Here is a 23,292-nt window from a genome sequence, read left to right on the forward strand (position 1 = left end):
TAGAGAAGAATGCATTACAAGGAATTTCACTTTGAACTTCTCCCTCATAAAGAAGATATCATTCACAAAGGATTGCAACTCCAAATTCTCCCTCTGAACAATGATCTTGGGAAGTGAGGTCCAGTAGTCACTCTCTCAGAGGTTCTCTTCCCCCAAGGATGCCTATCGAACTCTAACTGAATCTGATGTCGATCTTCCAACTTTCTGGTGATAAGTCCATACTTCCTCATGATGCACATAGGAGTAAGCCCATCAAAATCATGCAGTCACACACATGTATTTCTAGACTCCCTCTGAGTATCAATCTTCTAAGCTTCTGATTGCTTTCAAAGAAGTGTCATACGCCCCCTTAGTGTAAAAGGATACTCATAATCTCAATCATCAAAGATATTTGCTTCAGGAGCCTCACTTTATCCAGCATGATCACAACCTCTTTGAAGCTACTGTCATAAGCTGCCTATTGTGCCATTCTTCTTTTCCTCCAAGGTCAACCTTCAGATACAAAGGAAAAGATCAAGGAAAAATAACTCAAATAGCATTGGTTATTATTCTCCCCCACAATGTAAAACTCCCACTCTTGTATCATTGAAGAATTTTGCCTCACATACAATATGACAATCTCCTTTCTGTTCTTCTTTTTCAAAAAATCATCACATCCAATAGTAGAAAATGTTTCTATGAGGATAATCACGTGCTTGAGTTACAAAATGTTTGTCTCCAAATAGTTCAATGCTTAACGTTTCACAAATATTTTCCTGTCATGAATTTCTGGATTCCCAAGTTTTATCAACATAAAAGGGTCATTATAAGAAACTCTCCATAGAAGATCTTACAATAACCTTTAATCACTCAATCAAGTTAGTTATCTTCTTTTTAGAAGGCTCATTAAGAGAGCATTGAACCAACCTACTAAAATTAAGGACCGAGAAGTTAGGAAATGGATAAGCCCGATGACCATGAAGAAGTAGTTGATTCAATTCCTTCAATTTATTGTAGTAATGCTCATCCACTATGATAGTTAAACCATTATAACACAACCAATCCTTCATAGGTACCCCAATCTTTATCTTTCAAAGGAGTGAAAAATAATGTTACAAATCATGGAACTACAAAGATGCTCTAGCAATGTTGTCTTCAATCAGAGATGAATCAATATCCTTTCCCATAATAGGAGCATACCAACCACGAAAACTCAGTCTCAAGACATTGCCTGAAGATGAAATTTGTTATACAATTATCTGATGCAGAAATTGGTTCCCCTTGCTGGTGGTTTGGCTCTTATCATAAACATTGTGCTAATATTTTGAAGTGTTGCGTAAAAGAGACGTCTAAGAATCAAGGTCAAATAAGACAAATAGATCATTACTTAGAGGAACCTTATGCAATCAGAAGATATTATTTAACAATAGAGATATGGATAGTATTCCTTAGAAGGATTTAGGATTTCCAGTATGTTCCATCCACACGACTAATTCCTAGGCAATATTTTTCAATGAAATATTTTTCAGCGACCAACTACCATTGTGTTGAATTCTCCATTGTTGCAATATTCCTTAGTAGCTAAACCCATGACACTTGATGAGCAATTTTATTATATCTTGTATGCCTAATATTTGATTATACATTATTTCATGCAATGCCATATTTTTTTTCTCATAAACACTATAAAATATGATCACATAGGTTTTGTTTACTAGATTGTCAATTGGAGAGCACTTTCAAAATGGTGTTGATCTTAGACCACACTGATTAATATTACGTGCAAAATTTCTAGAATCGACTAGATTGGATTCATGTCATATCAGGCTAGAGTAACGATTAGTTTATGAATCTGTCAGATATTACTACTTAGTTGTCTTCAAGAGGCAAAGCAAAAAACAATTTCTTTGAAGTATTATTCCTCGACTTCACACAAGATGTTTCCCTTTCGTTCTATACGGATCCCATACTTGTTGATTTGCACAATTTGTCTATCTGTTGCCTGAGGTTGCATTCCTTGCTCATCAAAGTTGACCACCATCACAATCTATTGATGGTTATTATTCCCAACCGGAATGAATTTCATGTTATTTGGTGACCTTACATATTTCATCTTCTATTAATGTCTCCTGACACTCACACTGAGAAAATTAAATTCAAATAAGTTTCATATGACTCTATATTTCGCAATTTCTCCTTGTTTGTGAATTCGCAAACAAAATTTGTGAGATCTTTATCATTTCTAGAACTCTGATAAGCGAACAAAGGTGAGATTCTTCCATTGCAAAGATGGATATAATGACACATGTCCTGACGTCGCTCTGTTATGCAAATCTCGCGAGCCCTTATAATGGCAATACGCTGTTTCTTTGATTTATTTTAGCTCCTCCGCTAATAAGATAATTCTAGTTTGTAGGGATTTAGAGGAAATGGGGAGTGTTGCTAATTTATCCCCTCTATACTTTTATAATACTTGTTAATTTACGTCTTCCATTATAGCAAAATAAGTTTCACAATTCCTCGATGATGTTGTGATATCTGTACATCGCAATTATAGTCGCCAATCAATGATTACATTGAACTCAACAAATTTGTGCAATCCTCCTCCATTTTCAAATACTGGTGCAATGGTCATCAGGTATGAGCATTTGGTGATAACATAACCAATCAAATTGTCTACAAGGAATATCTGCTCTCGTGCTCACAAGATAATGAGAACATTCAAACTGCGAATAGTTTAGATTGATGGTATTTGTAATTATTATTCTAGTGCAATGGATTAACAAGGTGGTAGCTGAGAATACATCTATCATATGGAATGTGTACTCGTTTCATGGGTTTCACAGTCTGTGTGGTATCCACATAATCTTCCTATATCTAGATACTACATACTCGAACAATATTATACGTGTTGATCATATTACGATACATGATCCATCGGTGAGCAACTTATACTAATGCCGATTCATTCCTGCTATAGTTGACGTGTGTCTGGGAAGCGGGAAACCCTTGTTTAATATGACTATATATTCTTGTGGGCCACCAACTCCATATTAATCCTTCACCCTATGGGGTGACGTGTTCCTTCTTATTTCCATAGACTTTTTCTTCATTAAGTATTCCCTCGTGATAATGGTTGAGCCCCACACTTGCCACCTTGGCAGTATGAGCGGCCATGATTGTTTTTCATGCATCATTTTTCTGCCTGTGTCTTCCATTCAAAAAAATATTCTTCGTATTATTTTATTAGTCCCACCTAATTCTTTCCTCAATTCTATATGATTGCTATTTTGTAATAATTTATTCCTTATCCCCTTTCTCTTATGAATGCTGAAAGAGAATATCAGATTCCAAATACAGTCCGCTAATATTCTATTCACTCGCATTCTATGCTTTGATTTTGCACCTCCAGTCATATAATATTTCAATGTCTTTCACCACTACCATTTCTGATCATTTTTGTTTTACTTCCATTTGCAGCCTGTGCTCTGATACCATGTTCAAGTTTTATGGATTGTTTTCTCTTAATGTAATAACACTGCCATTGTTATTGGTGTGTTCCAAATGCAGATTTCAAAACTTCTAAATATGAGAGGAGGAGACCTGTCTCTTTGATTAATCATCATTAGATAATAATAATATATTTATAATAAATAACCATATATATATAAGAATATTTATTTAAATGATGATTTACCATCAACCATGTATCTCATGATCGAATCAATCCGACTGAAGCTACAAATTGAACATTTACAATATTAAATTGCTCCTTATAATTCACATACAATTCCCGTAAGCCAAATTTAATATTTTATTAATTTGACTGTTTAATTTCCTAATGTCTCAAAAAGGGGACATTACAATGAGGAGGTAGAAGGTGAGATTGGTGAGGGGATTCTCTACACACATGGCTTGATCCTATTGCTTTGGATGAAGCACCTATTGAGGATATCACGACTATACCATCTGCCTTCACAAAACCCACAAAGTGGCAATAGTCTTTTCAACCTTTAGTCATAGAAGAAATTTATGATGGTTTATTGAATTGATAATTAAATTTCATTTGTATTTTGAAGTTGAACTCATTTTTTGATCTATGATATGTATTAGACTTTAATCTTGATTTATATATGATGGAAATCACCAATTTAAAAAAATCTAGTTATATGTGTGATTTTGGAGGTTTCTTTTTGTGAATATTTGTCAAATGTTCAATAAATTTGTTGGGTCTTGAGTTTTCAAAATTTTTGAGCCTGTCTAGTAGTTTTCAAATCGGAGTTTTTCAATGATGATCTTGTCTATTGGATAAGATCGTTACATTCCAAGAAACAATAAGGATTAGGTTCCCCAAGAGTATTCTCTTATTCATGATCTTATTTTAGCACAAATCAAAGAACAATTTTAGTGACAGCAGTTTCTGGGGAAAGGATTCACTTGAGGGGACTCCCATATTTAATATTTTCATGTAGGGTTTTAAATTGGCAAAAAATCCATTCATTCCATGAAATAAATGAGGATGGTATCACCAATGCTCCTAAATCCTAAAATATTGCGATTAATTCTTCAAAGCTCTTCTGAATAATGGTTTGGCTTTTGAACAAAGATTAAGAGCATAAAAAGGGATTTTAAAAGTCATTTGCATGTGATCATGCTCCAAGATCTCGGTAATTAAATCATTCGCGGAGGCCTATAATTACATTCTATAGTGCCCAACATCTAGGGGAATGCACCATTTAATATTTATGAATAGGGTGTATTCATATCTTAAGTGAGGATGGCTAGTTCACAGGAAGCAAATATTCGTGGATTATCGGCTATGACTAGCTAATCTTGGCAGCAAGTCATTTAAGAAATAATGTTGGTGACTTTTCTGTTTATTCAATAGTTTTATCTGCACTATCAAGGAATCTTTGTACTATAGTGAGTTTTCTGTCAAAAGAATTCAAGCCCACTATTTATAGACATCTTGTTAACATGATGATGGATTGTGGGCTGTGAACCAAAAGTGTTGAAGAAAAGTCTGTTATGCAATCGTTTCGGAAATTTAATTTTTTGCTTAATTTAAAATTGCTTTAACCTCGTCTTGAGAATAAAAGATAAGTTCCTTTCATGTGTATTCAGATTCTCTCGCCATTTTTAGTTACAAGCAGAGTCAAAAGGAATACAATTTCATTGCTTCAAACTTTGTTTTGGCAGGCAGTCTTTTACAATGCATTTGGTCCGCCTTATGACTTCATGGGCAGTAGTTTGTGACGTGTGGTACCTAGAACCACAAACACTGCAATCTGGAGAGACGCCGATTGAATTTGCAGAAAGGTAAATGTTTAACTAATCCTGCAAAGTATCTTGATGCCTAATTCATTAATCTGTATTTTGAAAGTGTTTTCCCTGCTTCCAATATTGTTGTTCATAGTGGCATTTTGACATCTCTATTAAACAGGGTCAGAGACATAATAGCTACAAGAGCAGGCATTAAAATGGTTCCATGGGATGGATATCTGAAGTATTATCGCCCAAGTCCTAAGCTCACTGAAACAAAGTATGTTAATTTTATTCACGTAGATGCATGTATAAATTAAAATTATAAATCATTTCGAAAGATACACTAGCACAAATTTATCTATGGAGTCCATTTATGGTGAATAAAAGATTTGCTGAGTGATCATTATTATCTACCCTTGTGCGGATGCTCTCTGGTATTAAATTGTTACAAGGATTTTCAAATCTGATGTAAGTAATACTAATTATCAAAGTTGCAAACTTTAATTTAGACAAAAGTAAACAAATCTTTTTTCTTAGAAACTGTGTAAAGTTCTACTAATTAATTTAAACAAAAAAGTAAAAACTCATTTTTATTCAAAGATTTTATAAAATTGTTGCAATACCAATTTAGGCAACCACTACGCCAAATCTCCATATTGATGGTGAATGGCGTCCACTAGCATTAAGTGTAGGGTTCTAGTGCAATGTAAGAGCCCTGCTGGCTCACACTAGCAATGCTGAAAGGTATGTGTTTGGTTTTTTTGTGTTTTTGGTTTTATGATTTTGTTTTTTTGTTTTTTTCAAATAGATAATAATGTATTGAAATGAACAATCTAACAACAATGCCAATAACCAACAATTGTTTGTAACTATAGAAATGCAATTTATTACTTCAGCATTTAGGAAATTTACAATAAAATAGAAGAACCTCTGAATAACATCTATAATTATCAACTTGCAGTAAATAAATTGATGAAGAATCAAGACCGCATACAACAGCGTGCTCTTTCCAACGCAATGCCCATCGCTGCTATGCATATACTAGACACAGCCTCACAAGGTAACGCCAAGCTCAAAAAATGCAGGTCGCGGCTGCCAGGATAAGGCCACGACAGTAATGTAGACTCATGACAATGGCATGCAAAATCCACAGCAGGGAAACACCTTAAATGGCGACCAAAAAAAGTGACCCGAATGGGTAATCGGGTGCCCAAACACTATGCCAAACTCATAACAGAATGGCCGCCCAACTTCGTATATATAGCAGTTGAAATTAGCACTAAATTGCAGCTCAAAAAATACCTTCCAGTCACAGTAGCCAGAGTATGAAGGCTGAAAACTTAGATGCTCAATCTCGTAAAATAATTTGCTGCAAATGAAGAACTGATCTTGGTATACAACAGCACTAAGATTTCCAGACTTGATTGTGCAATGCAACCTTAAAAATCAGGCACATTTCAGCATGTATTGCAATGGCTCAAAGTGCTTCAGCCAAGAGGAATCAATCCTCTCAATTCTCCAACTCCAAACCCTCACGAGAAAGGAAAAGATATTAAAAAACATAAGGAAAACAGATATGAGCAATTTCTTCCAAGGAGTCATATTTATAACATCAAAGACAATTCAGCTTCTCCAATACACCTCTCACTTAAGAGGCTTCTCGTTTACACTTACAAGTCATAACGTGATAAATGATAAAGTCATTCATAAAAATGACTTATTAAACAACTTATTAGATGAACTCCCAATCAACTGTTGATGATGGTCAACCACCTGTGCCTGCACTGCATTGCTAAAAATAGCAATCACCCACAATTGACTAACTAAAAATAGCAAGTCTGCCATAGGGACCCTCAAATCAAACTGTCATTTCATGAGGGTGGCAATCATGAACTAACTAATCTTGGCTACAAAAATCTGCTAAAATAGGGACATTACAGTCCTCTCTGCCCAAGATTGCTTGTCCTCAAGCAATCGTAGTCTGGGGTGCTGAAGTATATCCTTAGGGTCCCGAGTGGCATCCTCATCTTGAAGTCCCTGCCACTTTACCAACTCTTCTCTGATGGTCCTATGACACAACTACCTCTTCCTAATGTCTAGAATAGCCTTAGGGATCATCTCAAATCTCCCCTCCTCATCTAATGGGGGTAAGGTGCAAGATAGGACGAGGTGTCTACCAAATGTCTTCTTGAGGCACAATACATAGAACACATTATGCACCTTGTTGTCCTTCGGCAAATTCAACTCATATGCAACCTCACCCATGCATCTCACTACAAGGAAAGGACCATAATAACAAGGCTTGAGCTTCTCAATTCCACACTTTCTAATGCAAGACTGCATGTAGGGCTATAGCATCAAATAAACCATATCGTCCACCTGAAAGGAACAAGCAATCCTCCTTTGATCAACATATTGCTTTTGCTGATTCTGTGTTCTCTGTATATTATCCTTGAACATCCTCATAATATCTCGACCATCCTTCAAATCACCTACACTGGTTACCCTACTGTCACTACATAGAAAATCCATGAAACTAGGAGGATCATACCTATATAGAGCTCTGAATAGGGACATCTGAATAGTCATGTAGTGAGTGGAATTATAATAGTACTCACATAAATGTATCCACTTCACCCAAGCCCGTTGTTGTAAAGAAACATAGTTTTGCAGATAGCCTTCCACCCACTTATTCACATTATCAGTCTGACTGTCAGTTTGAGGGTGGTAACTAGTACTTAGAGTCAAATTTGTCTCACATAATCTAAATAAGTCCTGCTAGAAGTGACTCATGAAATGGCTATCATGGTTACTATAGTCTGGGGTAAACCATGCAATATAAACACCTCCCTGAAGAACAACTCTGCTAGATGAATAGCTGAATAAGTGGTGGTGATGGGGAAGAAGTGAGCAATTCGGTGAGGCAATCCACCACAACATAAATACAATCTCTACCTTGGGTTTTCGGCAAGCCCACAATGAAATCCATTGTCAAACACTCTCAATTCCGCTCAAGAATGGGAAGTGGCTGCAACAACCCTACAGGATAGGTATGCTTCTAATTGTTCTGCTGAAAAACAAAGCAGTCTTTGGCGTACGCTTGCATATCTGACTTCAAACCCTTGAATTTGAATCCAAATCTGTCTATAGGTTTTCAAAACCTGGGATGTCCAGGAATGGTGAATCATGAAAGGTCTGAAGAATACTTTGTCTGACACTTGATCCTGGGACTAGATAGATCCTCCCCTTGTAAATAATCAGCTTATTTGAAAGGGTATTATTTCTATCCTGTATGTTACCATCCACAATGTCAATTGCCCACTGATCTCTAGTTTACTTAGTCATGATCAGTGTCTCCAATCCTTTGCTATCTCAGTAGTCACGCATAAGTGGGGTCTCTGTGAGAGAGTTTCGGCTACTAAATCTTGAGTATCTTTGATGTAGGAGATATCAAAATCATATGGCTGTAACTTACTGACCCTCTTCTTCTATCTCTCATTTAGATCCCATTGACCAAGGAAATGTGTCAGGCTATTGTGATCTATCTAAATACAAATTATGATACTAGCTAAATATTGCCTAAATTTGGCCAAAGCATGCATAATGACCATCGTCTCCTTTTCATAAACACTGAATGATCTCTTAGGACCCCAGACCTTCCTGCTCTTAAATGCTATGGGATGGCGATCTTGGGAAATAACTGCTCCAATGCCCTCACTGAGGCATTAAGTGCAACTCAAACAGCCTTGTGAAATCCAACAATTCTAAAACTGGGCATGACATCATGATCTCCTTGAACTTCTCAAAGCACTCCTATTCTTGAGTAGTCCACTCAAAAGCACCCTTATGGGTTAGATTAGTAAGTGGACTTGCATGTTGAGAGAACCCTTCCATAAACTTGTGGTAGAATGCACATAATCCAATGGACCCTCTAAGTCGTGTTAGGTTCTCCGATGTAGGTCAATCTAGAATAGAACGAACCTTATCAAGGTCCTTGTGAACACCCTCTGTAGTGATGATGTTTCCCAAATACAACTTAGTAATGCCTAATGCATACTTGGATTCCTTGGCATACAAGGAAGCCCTATCAAGAATAGCCAACACTACATCAAGATGTGCTACATGATCATCCCAAGTCTTACTATAAACAACTATGTTATTAAAGAATACTAATAAAAACCTCTGCAACTGAGTGCAGAAAACCCTATTCATAGTAGACTGAAATTTGGCAGGGGGCAGTAGTCAAGCCAAAGGGCATGACTAGAAACTCAAAATGGCCACAATGACATCTGAATGCTGTCTTTTCCAAATCCTGCTCTTTGACTCTGATATGATGGTACCTTGATCTCAAGTCAATCTTTGAGAAGTAACACGACCCATGCAACTCATCAATGAGCTCATCAATCAAAGTGATAAGATACCAATTGTTTGTAGTCCTCTTATTTAGCTTCTAGTAGTCTATGCACATCTTGAGTGTCCCGTCCTTCACCAAAACAATTGATGAAGTAAAAGGTGACTTGCTTAGCCTAATATGTCCCATAGAAAGCAACTCCTATATAGTCTGCTCTATCTCATCCTTAAGCCACTTAGGGTGTCGATAATGAGTAATCTATCTCAATAATTTTCTCAATCCCTCTGTTAGGTGGCCTGCTAGGTGGTATGTCACTAAACACTTTAGAGTGTTTAGTCCTCAACTGCTGAATATCAGAGTGGTAGGTTGGCTTATCTATACTATCCAATGAAGGTAACATCCTACACTCTACTGCCCAGCCAACTATGTCATCTTGCCAAACTAAATGTTACATATGTCTGAAAGAAATTTCCTTCAAGTTACTACTCCTAATGGCCTTAAGAATATGTGTTTTGCCACCCTTGATAAATCTCATCTCCATTCTCTCAATTGCTGATGTAAATATCCTTAAGAATATGCAACCAACTCATACCAAGTGCAATATCAGTGCTGCCCATGTCTAACACATAGAAATCTACCTTAAAAGAATAATTGTTTAGCTTCATGGGAAGCTCAAAAATCATCTCGTTTCACCTAAGGGTGTAACCACTAGCCACCTGTACTAAGTCCCTCAAAATCCTGTTCCTGAATCCCCCTCTTGGCAACCAAATGTGAGTCTATGAAATTATGTGCAGCACTAGTACCAAAGAGTGCAATAACACGTTGCCCTGCCAAGAGTACATGCATTCTGAAAGCACCTTCCTTTCTCATGCTAGAAAGGTAAACAACCTTGAGGTTAGAATCATCTACCTCATCATCACCATCAGCTATAGTTCTGTGTGCATCGTGATCATAATCAGCTGGCTGTGCAGAAAAATCAGAACTATCCTCATCATTGTAAAACCACTCCATCATCTTATTCTTGCCCGTAGACTTCATCGGGCAATCATGGTTTGCATCATAAGGTCCCCTACAATAAAAGCATAATTTTTTCGTCCTCTAATCATTCAAAGTTTCTTGATCTAAAAGGACTTCCATAGGACGCTTAGAATCAGATTTATCCTCTCTCTTAGGGGTTTCCCTATCATAAGATGAAGTAGAAGGCTTCGAAGCAAACTTGTCTCAAGGTGTGGATGACTCCAGATTTCTATGCTTCTTCACTACCTCCTATAAAGTTGGCAGGTCCAAGGACTTGACCAATCCTCTAAGCGGCTCAACCAATCCCTTAATAAAGAGCATAACTCTCCTCGTCTCAGAATTATCATAGACCACAGATAACTGCTGAAACTCACTGATAAAGGCCTCAAGGTCACTTGTCTGCCTCAGCTGAGCTAACTCCCTGAAGTATGTCTCAGGATACTTCCTATCAAATTGCTCTATCAATCTGTGCACAAAATCCTGATAGGAAACTATCCGATCACGATGTAAAGATACTGACCCATGCTACCACCAATCATGAGCCACTCCAAGTGCAACACAACAAATCTAGTGTTGTCCTCCTCAATCATTGGACATAATGCCAAGTATGTATTGAGCTTATGAACCCAAGCTCGTGTTGTCACCCAGCCACTGCCATCCAAGCGGGCTAAGGTCATCTTGTTGGATGCCTCTTGCAACTCAATCTATCTAGGCCTCTGTCTCTCAAGTGTAGGCCTACCTCTAGTGTGCTCCTACTTCTTCGTAAGGAATCTGTCGAAGTTCAGATTCTACTTGATGGCCTACAGTAGAGCATCCCACTTTGCATAGTGAGGCAAAACATCATCTACAAATGGCGTGAGCTCAGTCTCAGTACTAACCGCACCAACCTCATGTTTGGGAAAAGTAGGCTGCTTCAACCTATCATAGACACCAGTATACCCAGGCCTGTTAATCCTGTCATTGGCTCTAATCCTGTCTCCAACTCTAGACCTGGTATCAACCTGAGACCTGTGTGAACTTACAATTCACTCCTCGTACCTCTCTCCTTACTCTGACCTCTAGGAAGTGCAATGCACTGCAATGTATCAAACAATTGTTGCAGCACATTGACAACGCAATGTTGACCTTCTACAAGGTCTCTGAGAGTTTCCCTGACCTCTCTGCCAACATCAGAACTAGTGCTAGCATCTGTATAACTTGTACCGCCTGATCCTCTACAACAACCATCACTCCTATTTCCTATGTTGCCAAACTGAATCTTAGGTCTCCATCACTAGGTGGAGAATTACGATCTTTGTGGGTTAGTGTCTACTAGGAATGAATCTCTTTGCCATGTTGAACCCCAATTCTCTACAAGTTGGCAGGAAATCACTCCGATACTACTGTATGAGCCCTGCTGGCTCACACTGGCAATGCTGAAAGATTTGTGTTTGATTTTTTTGTGTTTTTGGTTTTTGCGATTTTTTTTTGTTTTTTTCAAAATAGATAATAAAATACTGAAATGAACAATCTAACATAAATGCCAATAACCAACAATTGATTGCAAGTATAGAATTGCAATTTATTACTTAAGCATTTTAGCAATTTACAATTAAATAGAAGAACCTGTGAATAGCTACTTTAAGAATCAACTTGCAATAGATAAATTGATGAAGACCACAAACAACAGTTTGTTCTTTCCAGCCCAATGTGAATCACTGCTATGCATATATTAGACACCTCACGAGGTAATGCCAAGCTCCAAAAATTCAGGTCACGACTGCCAGGATAAGGCCATGACAGTAATGTAGACTCACGCCAATGGTGCAGGAAATCCACAGCAGGGACGTCTTAAATGGCGTCAAAAACTGTGACCTGAATGGGTAATCGGGCGCTCAAACACCATGCCAAACTCAATACAGAATGGTCGCCCAACTTGGTATATATAGCAGGTGAAATTAACACCAAGCTGCAGCAGAAAAAATACCCTCCAGTCACAGTAGCTACAGTTGAAGGCTGAAAACTTAGACGCCAAATCCAGTAGAAATTTTTTGCTCTAAATGAAGAATTGATCTTGGTTTACAACTTTTAGACTTGGTTGTGCAATTTAACCTCAGGAAGAAGGCACAATCCAGCATGTATTGCATTGGGTCAAAGTGCTTCAGTCAAGAGGAGTCAATCCTCTCAGTTCTCCAACTCCAACCCCTCACCAGCAAGGAAAAGATATTAAAAAACATATGGGAGGGTGTATGACTTTTAACACTCATTATCCCACTAGGTATTCATTGGAAGGGAAAGATCATTTAACACTCATTATCCCACCATTAGTGAGACCTTTCTCATCTTAGCTCTTCAGACTTTAGTAGGCAGCATATGAACCAAAGAACATATTGTAATGTTCCCAATTTTAATTAATGTGTTGGCCATCGGCTATTTTTGTACATCCTCAAAAAGGTTTTTCCGATGGGTATTTAAGCACGGCTTGTAGGAAGTCTGTAGGTATGCTTTTGGATTTTATCTATCTGTACTACAGATTCCTGTTGGAGTTCGGGAGTGTTCGCCATTTCGGAAGTGAAAGATCTTCCATATTTGGCTTGTAGGGTTTCGATGGGATTCAACCCTCACCCTATTTTGTGGTGTTTGTCTCAGTTTGTATTTGGCGAATTGAGGATTTAACTCTATATCAGTACCTGTTGGTGAATCTTTTGGTTCTACGTCTGCAACTTGTGTATGTTACATTCTGCATTTGCAAGTGGTATCAAGTTCATTTGTGTTATTTTTTTTCCTCCGTTCAATTCTCCATAATCCCCCTGTACGACACCCTGTTTCCCCCAAAATTGCAACGTACGGTCAGTATAGCCATTGTAGCATTCACCTTCTGTACATTCATATCAATACCACCTCCGTATGGCCTCTCAATCATTCCATATGGATCCTTGATTTTCCCCCACATACCATCTCCTCTCCCCACACTGTCTCGTACGGCCTCCCAATAACCGTAGGGCCACCCTCCTATCATCCCTCTGATCTTCTCGCACGGTCATCCAACCTCCCCATACGACCTTTCTGGGAATACTGTACGGCTTCCTTTGCATACTATCTGGCAATGTACGGACTCTAAGGACACCTGTTGTACATCCTACGACCCATCAGCATATAGCTATTTGTACGGCCTCATCTCACAAACACCCTATCATACGACTTTTCACCTGTGGTTTTGGATTGCCTTCAGACATCCATTGTACGGATTTGACAATTGGAGTTAGAAGGGCATTGGATCATTACGATGGTATTAGTGCTGGAGATCTCGCTAGCTTGCTGGGATGATTGAGAGATTTTGGTACTTGGATCACACTATGGCGCCAGATAGTGATAGAGAGTCATGGTTGAAAGCACTACAAAAGATTGACAAAGAACTCAGCAAGGGTATTGATCCTCCATTAGATATATTGGAAGTATGTTTGTGTCAGGTGGACCAATTACCTTCAAGATTTATACAGAGAATCCTCTTGCCGATTAAGGATGCCTTAAGTCAACCCAGGCTTTTGAGACACCATGACAAGGATAAAAGATTGGCAGTTGCAACGTCTCAGTGAGGTCTTGAGAATTTTGGCTCCTGAAGCACCGTATGATGATAACACCATGATAGAGATATTGCAATTGATAGTTGACAGCTTTCAGAGTCTTGATGGCTTTAGTAGTGACCCTTTTGGTAGGAGATCTACAATATTGGAGAATGTCCAAATGTCAAAGTAAGTAATCTTCTCTTAAATCTCAAATTGCAAAATTTGGTCCATGATATTTTTCATCACTTCTTGGTCACCATCAAGGAAGATCATGATACTAAGATTCCAATTGCTATGGAGAGTCTTATGATTTTGTGCATTGAGGAGATGGATGAAATATCCCAACCCATTACATCTATGTTATGGGCTGTTTGTAATTTTGAATGTGTCCCCTCTGTAGCCGCATGTAAATTGGTTAGTCATATTTTTGAGCATTGTGAAGAAAAACGAATATCTCATTTGCACAAGTGGGAGGAAATAGATGGCAGCAATAAGGACGATGCATTACTCCAGAAGGAAGACATTATTACAGGGCCGCTCCAAGAGGAATTGCTAAAACTTCCTTCTACACTATCATGGGGATTATGGAGAATTGAACGGAGGAAAAACAATAACACAAACGAACTTGATACCACTTGCAAATGTAGAATGTAACATACACAAGTTGCAGATGCAGAACCAAAAGATTCACCAATAGGTAATGATATACAGTTAAATCCTCAATTCGCCAGATACAAACCGGTACGGAATATAGTGAGGGTTGAATCCCACCGAAACTGTACAAGCCAAATAGGGAAGATCTTATTAGAATAATCTTTAATGCTCACTATTGTAGCTTATTGTAAATATTAGAATGTTTCTAATATTTAGGTATAGTCTAGAATAGAATGTTTCTATTCTATTCAAACCTCCTTTTGTATATATTGATCACTATGATCTCTGTTTAATCAATGAAGTATTCTGCCATTTACATTTGTAACATGGTATCAGAGCCGTTTTAGCTCCACCGAAAATATTATAATTTCTTTTCAGAAATTATCTGTGCAATATTTTTTTTGGCCTTGGATCTGTTTATTTTTTGTTCATGGTCCTGCAAATCGCGCGTTTGTGGTTATACAAATCCGTGTTCGTGGTTTTGCAAGCACTCGTTCGCATCTTCCGTAGTATTATCTCCTATTCGTGAGGCTTCACGCATGACCTGTGTTCTCATGTGCCTTGGTGAAACCAAGCCTTCTGCCCGCGTCTAGGCTTCACGCAAGCCTTGATCCCCTCACGTGATCTCAAAACCGCGACCTGTTCAAGCAACTTCCGCGACCTGTAGGTCCTCGAACTGGTGCCATTTTGTTGGTCTTCGGCCCTCTTTCGATGTGACCTACAACGTCATACTTGCTGGCGCGACCTGCATGTTCCCTGCATTCTTTCGTGGCTCTTGTTGGTGGTTAATTATAACCAGAGCTGGTTTTTTGCGAAAACTCTATTTTTCGAGACTAGAATTCTTTTTCGACTATATTTTTGTGGTAGGTTTTTCGAGATCTCAAATGGGTCTTCATCAGTTTTTTGTGGGTGCCTTGTTTTTCGTGCCTCAATTTTCAAGCTCGCGGATCCGAATTCTGACACCAGTTTATTTTGGGGTTTTTCGAGCTCTTTTTTGGGTACTTCTCCAATTTTTTTGGGTCTTTCATTTTCTCACCTCGAAGTTTGTGTCATTTGAGATATTCACATCTTATGAGCATTTGTATCAGCAGCATCAGAAGTCAAACTCAATTCAACAACAAGCCAATGCTGCCCAACACTCAGAGCAGAAAGAATCTATCTATCACGCCTTTATGGCCAGCATACCTACAAATCATGTGAAATCTTCTGCTTGGTACATCGATTTTGGTGCCTCCCGACATTTCACTCATAGGCGTGATTGGTTTTTTGAATTCACTCCCTATTCTGATTCGATAATCTTTGGATGCGGTGAAGAATACAATATTGTTGGCAAGGGCAATGTTCAGATTCAGTCTGGAGGAAGAAAACTTGTGTTCCTCAATGCATGTTATGTTCCTGGCATGAAACATAATCTTCTGTCTATTAGTCAGATTATGAAGCACTCTCCTCAGTTAGATGTCGTTTTCAGTGGAAATAAGTGTTCGATTATTGTTTGTGCTTCTCACACTACCCTTGCTATCGGTCTTGAGGATCATGGTATTTAGAGGCTTGTAGATTCAGGAGATTCCCTTGAGCATGCCTTCATCGCCAAATCATCTGCTCTTAGTAGCCTCTGGCATCAGCAATACTGTCATCTCAACATTCAATATCTAGCACGACTTGCTCGGGATAATTTAGTCCATGGACTACCTAATATCCAGACCCAGGACCATCGCATTTGCGAGGCTTGCCAAGCAGGGAAGCAACATAGGACACCATTTAAGAATGGCGAATCATGGCGGGCATCTAGAGTGCTCCAGCTGGTCCAGGCTAATGTATGTGGTCCTATGAATACTCCTTCTATTAGTGGGAATAGGTACTTCTTACTCTTTGTGGATGATTTTAGTCGCAAAATGTGGGTATATTTTCTTAAGCAAAAATCGGATGCTTTTCCTGTATTTCAGTAGTTCAAAGCTCTAGTAGAAAAAGAGTCTAGTTTCTCCATCCGTACTCTTAAGACCGATAATGGGGGGGAATTCTGTTCTTCTACTTTCTCTGCCTTCTGTACTACTCATGGCATTAGACATTAGTTCACCACACCTCACACCCGTCAGCAAAACGATGTTGTAGAGCGTAGAAACCGTACCATCACAGAAATGGCGAGGGCTATGCTAGAACATAGAAATGTTCCTAGAAAATATTGGGGAGAAGCAGTATCCACAGTTGTCTACCTTCTTAACCGGTCACCCACCCTTGCAGTTAATCATAAGACTCCTGAGGAAGCCTGGTCTGGTTGCAAACCTAGGATCAACCATTTGAAAGTTTTTGGCTCTCTGGCATATGTATGGATTCCTGATGCCAAACGCACTAAGTTGGATTCCAAAAGCCAAAAACTTATGTTTATAGGATACAGTCACACACATAAGGCTTACAGACTGATTGATGTAAATACTGATCGTTTAATCTTCAGTCGTGATGTTGTGTTTGATGAGGAACTCAGACCATTTCCGCTCTCTGACTCCCCACCGCATTCCGAGATTCAGTCTTCAGCAATCTTTGACTTCGGTTCTTCTATTTTACATGAGTCATCTGATGCTACTGATACACCACCTCAGCCACTTCCTGATAATACAGCTCCTACTCTTGCTCCTCATCCAGCTATTCAGACAGCATTTGATATTGGCTCCTCGACTCTTCGACCAAAATGGTGGGCTCAAACGATTAGTGATCTTCCTCCTGATGAACTCATTGAGGGTAGAACCTCCAGAAATAAGAGCATTCAGCACAACACAGTTAATATAGCTCTTATGGCCTAAGTCACAAGGTTCGCCGAATTTTTGACTCCAAATTCGAAATTCGGCGAACTTAAAATTTTAAAAAAGAATTCGAGCAAATTCGTCATAAATTCGTGCAGGCACTTAACAACCGTTTTTCTAAGGTTTTCAATAAAAAATTGAATATATAGATGCCTTTGTTAACTTCACAGCTAGGGCACACTGTGGCGGAAATTATCTGCCATTCTACTCGAGTGGCCGTTGCTTGCAAATCGTGGTGGGTTGCCGTGAGTTGTTGTGAGTCGTAGGTTTTAAATTCTTCTCCAACCTTTGCTTTTGGCGTCTCCTGCATAACCTACAAAATCTCTGCCAATCCTGCGAGCGAATTTTCATATCCCTCGACATTTCAACCAGGTTGGGCATGATTATTTAATTATAGATTTGGTAATACTTTTAAGGTTTGAGAGTATTTAATTTTAGGTTTAATAATAGTTTTGAATTTTTATTATTAATAATTTATTAGTGTTATTAATTTTATATTATTTATCAAATATTAAAACATATCAATCTTATATTTTGTTTTTTAATTGTTATTAAGTTAGTTTTATAAATTTAGTTCATATTTATTTAATAATACATAAAGATTAAATATTTATTTATTTATTATTTGGTATGGTTTCTTCTTAAATTTTTAATTATTTATTACAATTATTTTATTATTTTTAATTCAATTAAGTGATTATTATACTTTTATTTTATGATTTTAAATTATTACAGTTTATCAATTTTATATTGTTTCTAATATATAATTTTGTGTTCAAAATAAATATTTATTTCTTTTTTTTTAAGTCTAATAAAATTATTTATTATGAAGTTAATTAAAGTAGAATTTAATATTTATTTAATTTTCATAATAGAGTTTATTATTATATTTTTTTATCATTTAAACTATTATACTTTAGTAGCTTTATTTTTATTTTTTAAATTAATATGATGTTAAAAGTAATATTTTTAAAAATTTGATAAATTTATTTAGTTTATAGTTCATTAAAATGGATTTTATTATTTATTTATTTACATTATAGAATTTAAAATAACTATTCCTATATTTGGTTTTAATGTTTTTCAAATAAATATTAAATGATTTAGTGTTAGAGCTTGTCTGCAAGTGACTAAGGAATTGAAAAGTTCTTCACATTAAATTGATAAACATATAGTAATAAATAACATATACTTTTTTTTTTTTTGGAAAATCACATAAGGCGAATTCAATGTCGAATTTTTTTCGATTATTTTGACTTGTCGAACTTCATCTGAACTTCATAGTTGTCGAACTCGAACCTTGTGACTTAGCTTATGGCCAACATCCATAGTATTCCTGAGCCCCAGACATATGCAAAGGCCAAAGGAATTCCAGAATGGGAACAGGCAATGGATGCTGAGCTTCAGAGTCTTTAAAAGAACCACACTTGGGTTCTTTCAGATCTCCCTCTTGGGAAGAAACCCATTAGCTGTAAATGGGTCTATAAGGTTAAGTACCATGCAGATGGTACCTTGGACAAATACAAAGCCAAACTTGTTGCTCGAGGATTCACCCAGCACGAAGGCATTGACTATGAGGAGACATTTGCTCCGATAGCCAAGATGAGCACTATTCACATTCTTCTTGCCATTGCAGCTCAGTATGGTTGGAAAGTTCATCAGATGGATGTGAAGAGTGCTTTTCTCAATGGTGAATTACAGGAAGAAGTCTACATGATGCAGCCCCCAGGTTTTAAGGTTGCCGGTTCAAAACCAAAAGTATGTAAACTCTAGAAGGCCATCTATGGTCTTAAACAGGCTCCTAGGGCTTGGTACATAAAGATTGATCAGTACTTGGTTAATCAGGGATTTCAGCGCAGCCCGTCAGATAGTAATTTGTATATTAAACACTCTGGTAGTGATATTCTTTTTCTTGTTGTCAATGTGGATGATCTGATCATTACTGGAAGTTCAGAACATTTGATTTCAGAGATCAAACAAGATCTATGCAAAACTTTTGATATGACCGATCTTGGATTGCTTCATTATTGTTTAGGTATTGAGGTTTGGCAGAGTGACAATAGTATTTTTTTGTCTCAGTCCAAGTATGCCAAAAATTTGCTTAACAAGTTTCGAATGCAAGATTGCAAACCTGCCTCTACTCCTATGGAGACTCGTCTGAAATTGTCCACACAATTTGATTCTCCTCCTGTAGATGAAACACTCTTCAGCCAGCTAGTAGGTAGCCTCATCTACCTTACTACTACTAGACCTGATCTCAGTTTTGCAATCAGTTACATCTCACGGTTCATGACAAACCCCAAGACTGATCATTGGATTGCAGCAAAAACATGTGTTACGCTATGTACATGGTACTTCAAATTATGGTCTTCTTTACACAAGGAGTACTACTTCTCAACTCAGTGGATTCACCGATTCCGATTGGGCCAGCTCAGTTGATGACAGGAAATCTACTTCTGATTATGTGTTCAATATCGGATCTGCAGCAGTTACCTGGACCAGTAAGAAGCAACAGGCACATGCACTCTCTACAGAAGCAGAATATAGAGGAGCTATCAAGGCAGCTTGTGAAGCAGTTTGGCTTCGTCAGATGCTTGCCGATATGCATATTTCTCAAGCAGGTCCAACTTCTTTGTTTTCAGACAATCAGGCAGTACTCAAAGTTGCCAAAAACCCAGTGTTCCATGAACGAACCAAGCACATAGAGCTTCATTGCCATTATATCCAACAGTTAGTAGAAGATGGATCTATTCAGTTACTCTATGTCCCTACCTCAGAGCAACCAACAGATATTTTCACAAAACCCCTTGGTCCTGACAAGTTTGTTAAATTCAGGGGATCTATTGGTGTAGTAAATAGATTGAGCATTAAGGGGGGGTATTAGAATAATCTTTAATGCTCACTATTGTAGCTTATTGTAAATATTAGAATGTTTCTAATATTTAGGTATAGTCTAGAATAGAATGTTTCTATTCTATTCGAACCTCCTTTTGTATATATTGATCACTATGATCTTTGTTTAATCAATGAAGTATTCTGCCATTTACATTTGTAACAGATCTTTCACTTCCGAAGTGGCGAACAATCCCGAACTCCAACAGGAATCCACAATATAGAGAGATAAAATCCAAAAGCATACCTATAGACTTCCTATAAGCCGTGCTTAAATACATGTCGGGAGAACCTTTTCGAGGGTGTACAAAAATAGCCGATGGCCAACACATTAATTAAAATTGGGAACATTACAAATCCTCGCCGCCCAAAAATTAAATGTCCTTAAGCAATTTGCAACTCTAGGATCCTAAACCGTGTGCTGATGCAGATAGCCATATTTGCTAGAAATTCCATGCTTCTTCAGGATCACATGAGCATGATTGAATTCAACTGAGGCTAGTAGACCACCATCAGGATTCCGATGCACCACTTTGATATAAACGTTGTCGTATCCTGAGTCACCAGGATCCCAAGGATGCCAATCATAACATAAATCGATGTCATCATGTTCATCAATTTCTTCATGTATGGTCATTCACACAGATGCCAATGTTGGTACAAACCCAACAATTCTCACTATAGATAAAACCTTGGCAGCATACAGAACCTTCGTTGAAACCTTGACGATGGATAGAACCTCGGCAATGAGCAATGTCCCAACAATTGTAGCTGCATTGGCGGACACACAATGATGACATGGATGACGACGACGACGACGATGACGACGAGCACAAGCTCGATGACGGACACAGACACGAACTTGGCGTCGGTGATGGACAAGACAGTGTCGGACACCACGGTGATGGACATGATGGTGATGGACACGACGGTGACGAACATGACGGTGACAGACACCACGGTGATGGACATGAAGGTGACGGACATGGACTCGGTGTCGGTGAAGGACACTATGGTGATAGACATGACAGTGACAGACACGACAGTGACGGACACGATGGTGACGAACATGGACTCGACGTCAGTGACAGACACCAACTTGATGGACACGATGGTGACGGACACGACGGTGACAGACATGTACTCGGCGTTGGTGACGGACACAATGGTGACAGACACAACGGTGACGAACATGGACTCGGTGTCGGTGACAAACACAATGGTGACGGACACGACAGTGACGGACACCAATTTGACTGACATGATGATGACGGACATGACAGTGACGGACATGGACTCGACGTCGGTGATGGACACGATGGTGATGGACCTGACGGTGACGGACATGGACCTTAGCAACAGACACTGCTTCTATGATGAACACAACTTCGGCAACTGATAAAGCTTCCTCAAGGGATAGTGCATTGGTGATAGGCACAACCTTGGGCACAACATTATCTGTCCATGTCTTCACAAGATCCATGCAAGCAACTTCTTCATTTTTTTGGTGTTCTCTCCATGTTTGTGTAGAAGGAAGTTTTAGCAATTCCTCTTGGAGCGGCCCTGTAATAATGTCTTCCTTCTGGTGTAATGCATCATCCTTATTGCTGCCATCTATTTTCTTCCACTTGCGCAAATGAGATATTAGTTTTTCTTCACAATGCTAAAAAATATGACTGACCAATTTACATGCGGCTATAGAGGGAACATATTCAAGATTACGAACAACCCATAACATAGATGTGATGGGTTGGGATATTTCATCCATCTCCTCAATGCACGAAATCATAAGACTCTCCATAGCAATTGGAATCTTAGTATCATGATCTTCCTTGATGGTGACCAAGAAGTGATGAAACGTATCATGGACCAAATTTTGCAATTTGAGATCTAAGAGAAGATTACTTACTTTGACATTTGCACAATTCTCCAATATTGTAGATCTCCTACCAAAAGGGTCACTATTGAAGTCATCAAGACTCTGAAAGCTGTCAACTATCAATTGCAATATCTCTATAATGGTGTTATCATCATACGGTGCTTCAGGAGCCGAAATTCTCAAGACCTCGCTGAGACATGTTGCAACTGCCAATCTTTTATCCTTGTCATGGTGTCTCAAAAGCCTGGGTTGACTTAAGGCATCCTTAATCGGTGAGAGGATTCTTTGTATAAATCTTGAAGGTAATTGGTCCACCGGACACAAACATACTTCCAATATATCTAATGGAAGATCAACACCTTCGCTGAGCTTTTAGCCAATCCCTTATAGTGTCTTCAACCACCACTCTCCATCGCTGTTTGGGGCCATAGTGTGATCCAAGTACCAAAATCTCTCAATCATCCCAGCAAGCTAGCGAGATCACTAGCTCTGATACCACTGTAATGATCCAATGCCCTCCTAACTCCAATGGTCAGATCCGTACGGTGGATGTCTGAAGGCAATCCAAAACCATAGGTGGAAAGCCATACAACAGGGTGTTTGTGAGATGAGGCCGTACGGGTAACTATATGCTAATGGGTCGTACGGTGCACAACAGGCGTCCTTAGAGTCTATACGTTGTCAGATAGTATGCAAAGGAAGCCATACGATATTCCCAGAAAGCTCGTACGAGGAGGTGGGATGACCATACGGGAAGATCAGAGGGATGATAGGAGGGTGGCCGTATGAGACAGTGTGGGGAGAGGGGATGGTATACGGGGGAAAATCAGGGATCCATACGGAATGATTGAGAGGCCGTATGGAGGTGGTATTGATATGAATGTACGGAAGGTGAATGCTACAATGGTTGTACTA

General features: G+C 38.5%; 1 protein-coding gene across 5 annotated transcripts in view; it reads left to right on the forward strand.

The window, feature by feature from the left end:
• The window catches only part of LOC149529872 (glycerol-3-phosphate acyltransferase 9-like), a 245,933-nt gene that overhangs the window by 213,530 nt on the left and 9,111 nt on the right, over nucleotides 1–23,292 (forward strand). For all 5 annotated transcript variants that reach the window (XM_089808658.1, XM_089808657.1, XM_089808660.1 and 2 more), the window contains exons 11-12: nucleotides 5,179–5,298; nucleotides 5,423–5,521. In XM_089808658.1, coding sequence (XP_089664784.1) covers nucleotides 5,179–5,298; nucleotides 5,423–5,521 — 219 coding nt within the window. The remainder of the gene's footprint in view (nucleotides 1–5,178; nucleotides 5,299–5,422; nucleotides 5,522–23,292) is intronic.

This window comes from Cupressus sempervirens, chromosome 11, assembly GCF_028749045.1.
Source record: "Cupressus sempervirens isolate cs-2001-9-10 chromosome 11, ASM2874904v1, whole genome shotgun sequence".
NCBI lineage: Eukaryota > Viridiplantae > Streptophyta > Pinopsida > Cupressales > Cupressaceae > Cupressus > Cupressus sempervirens.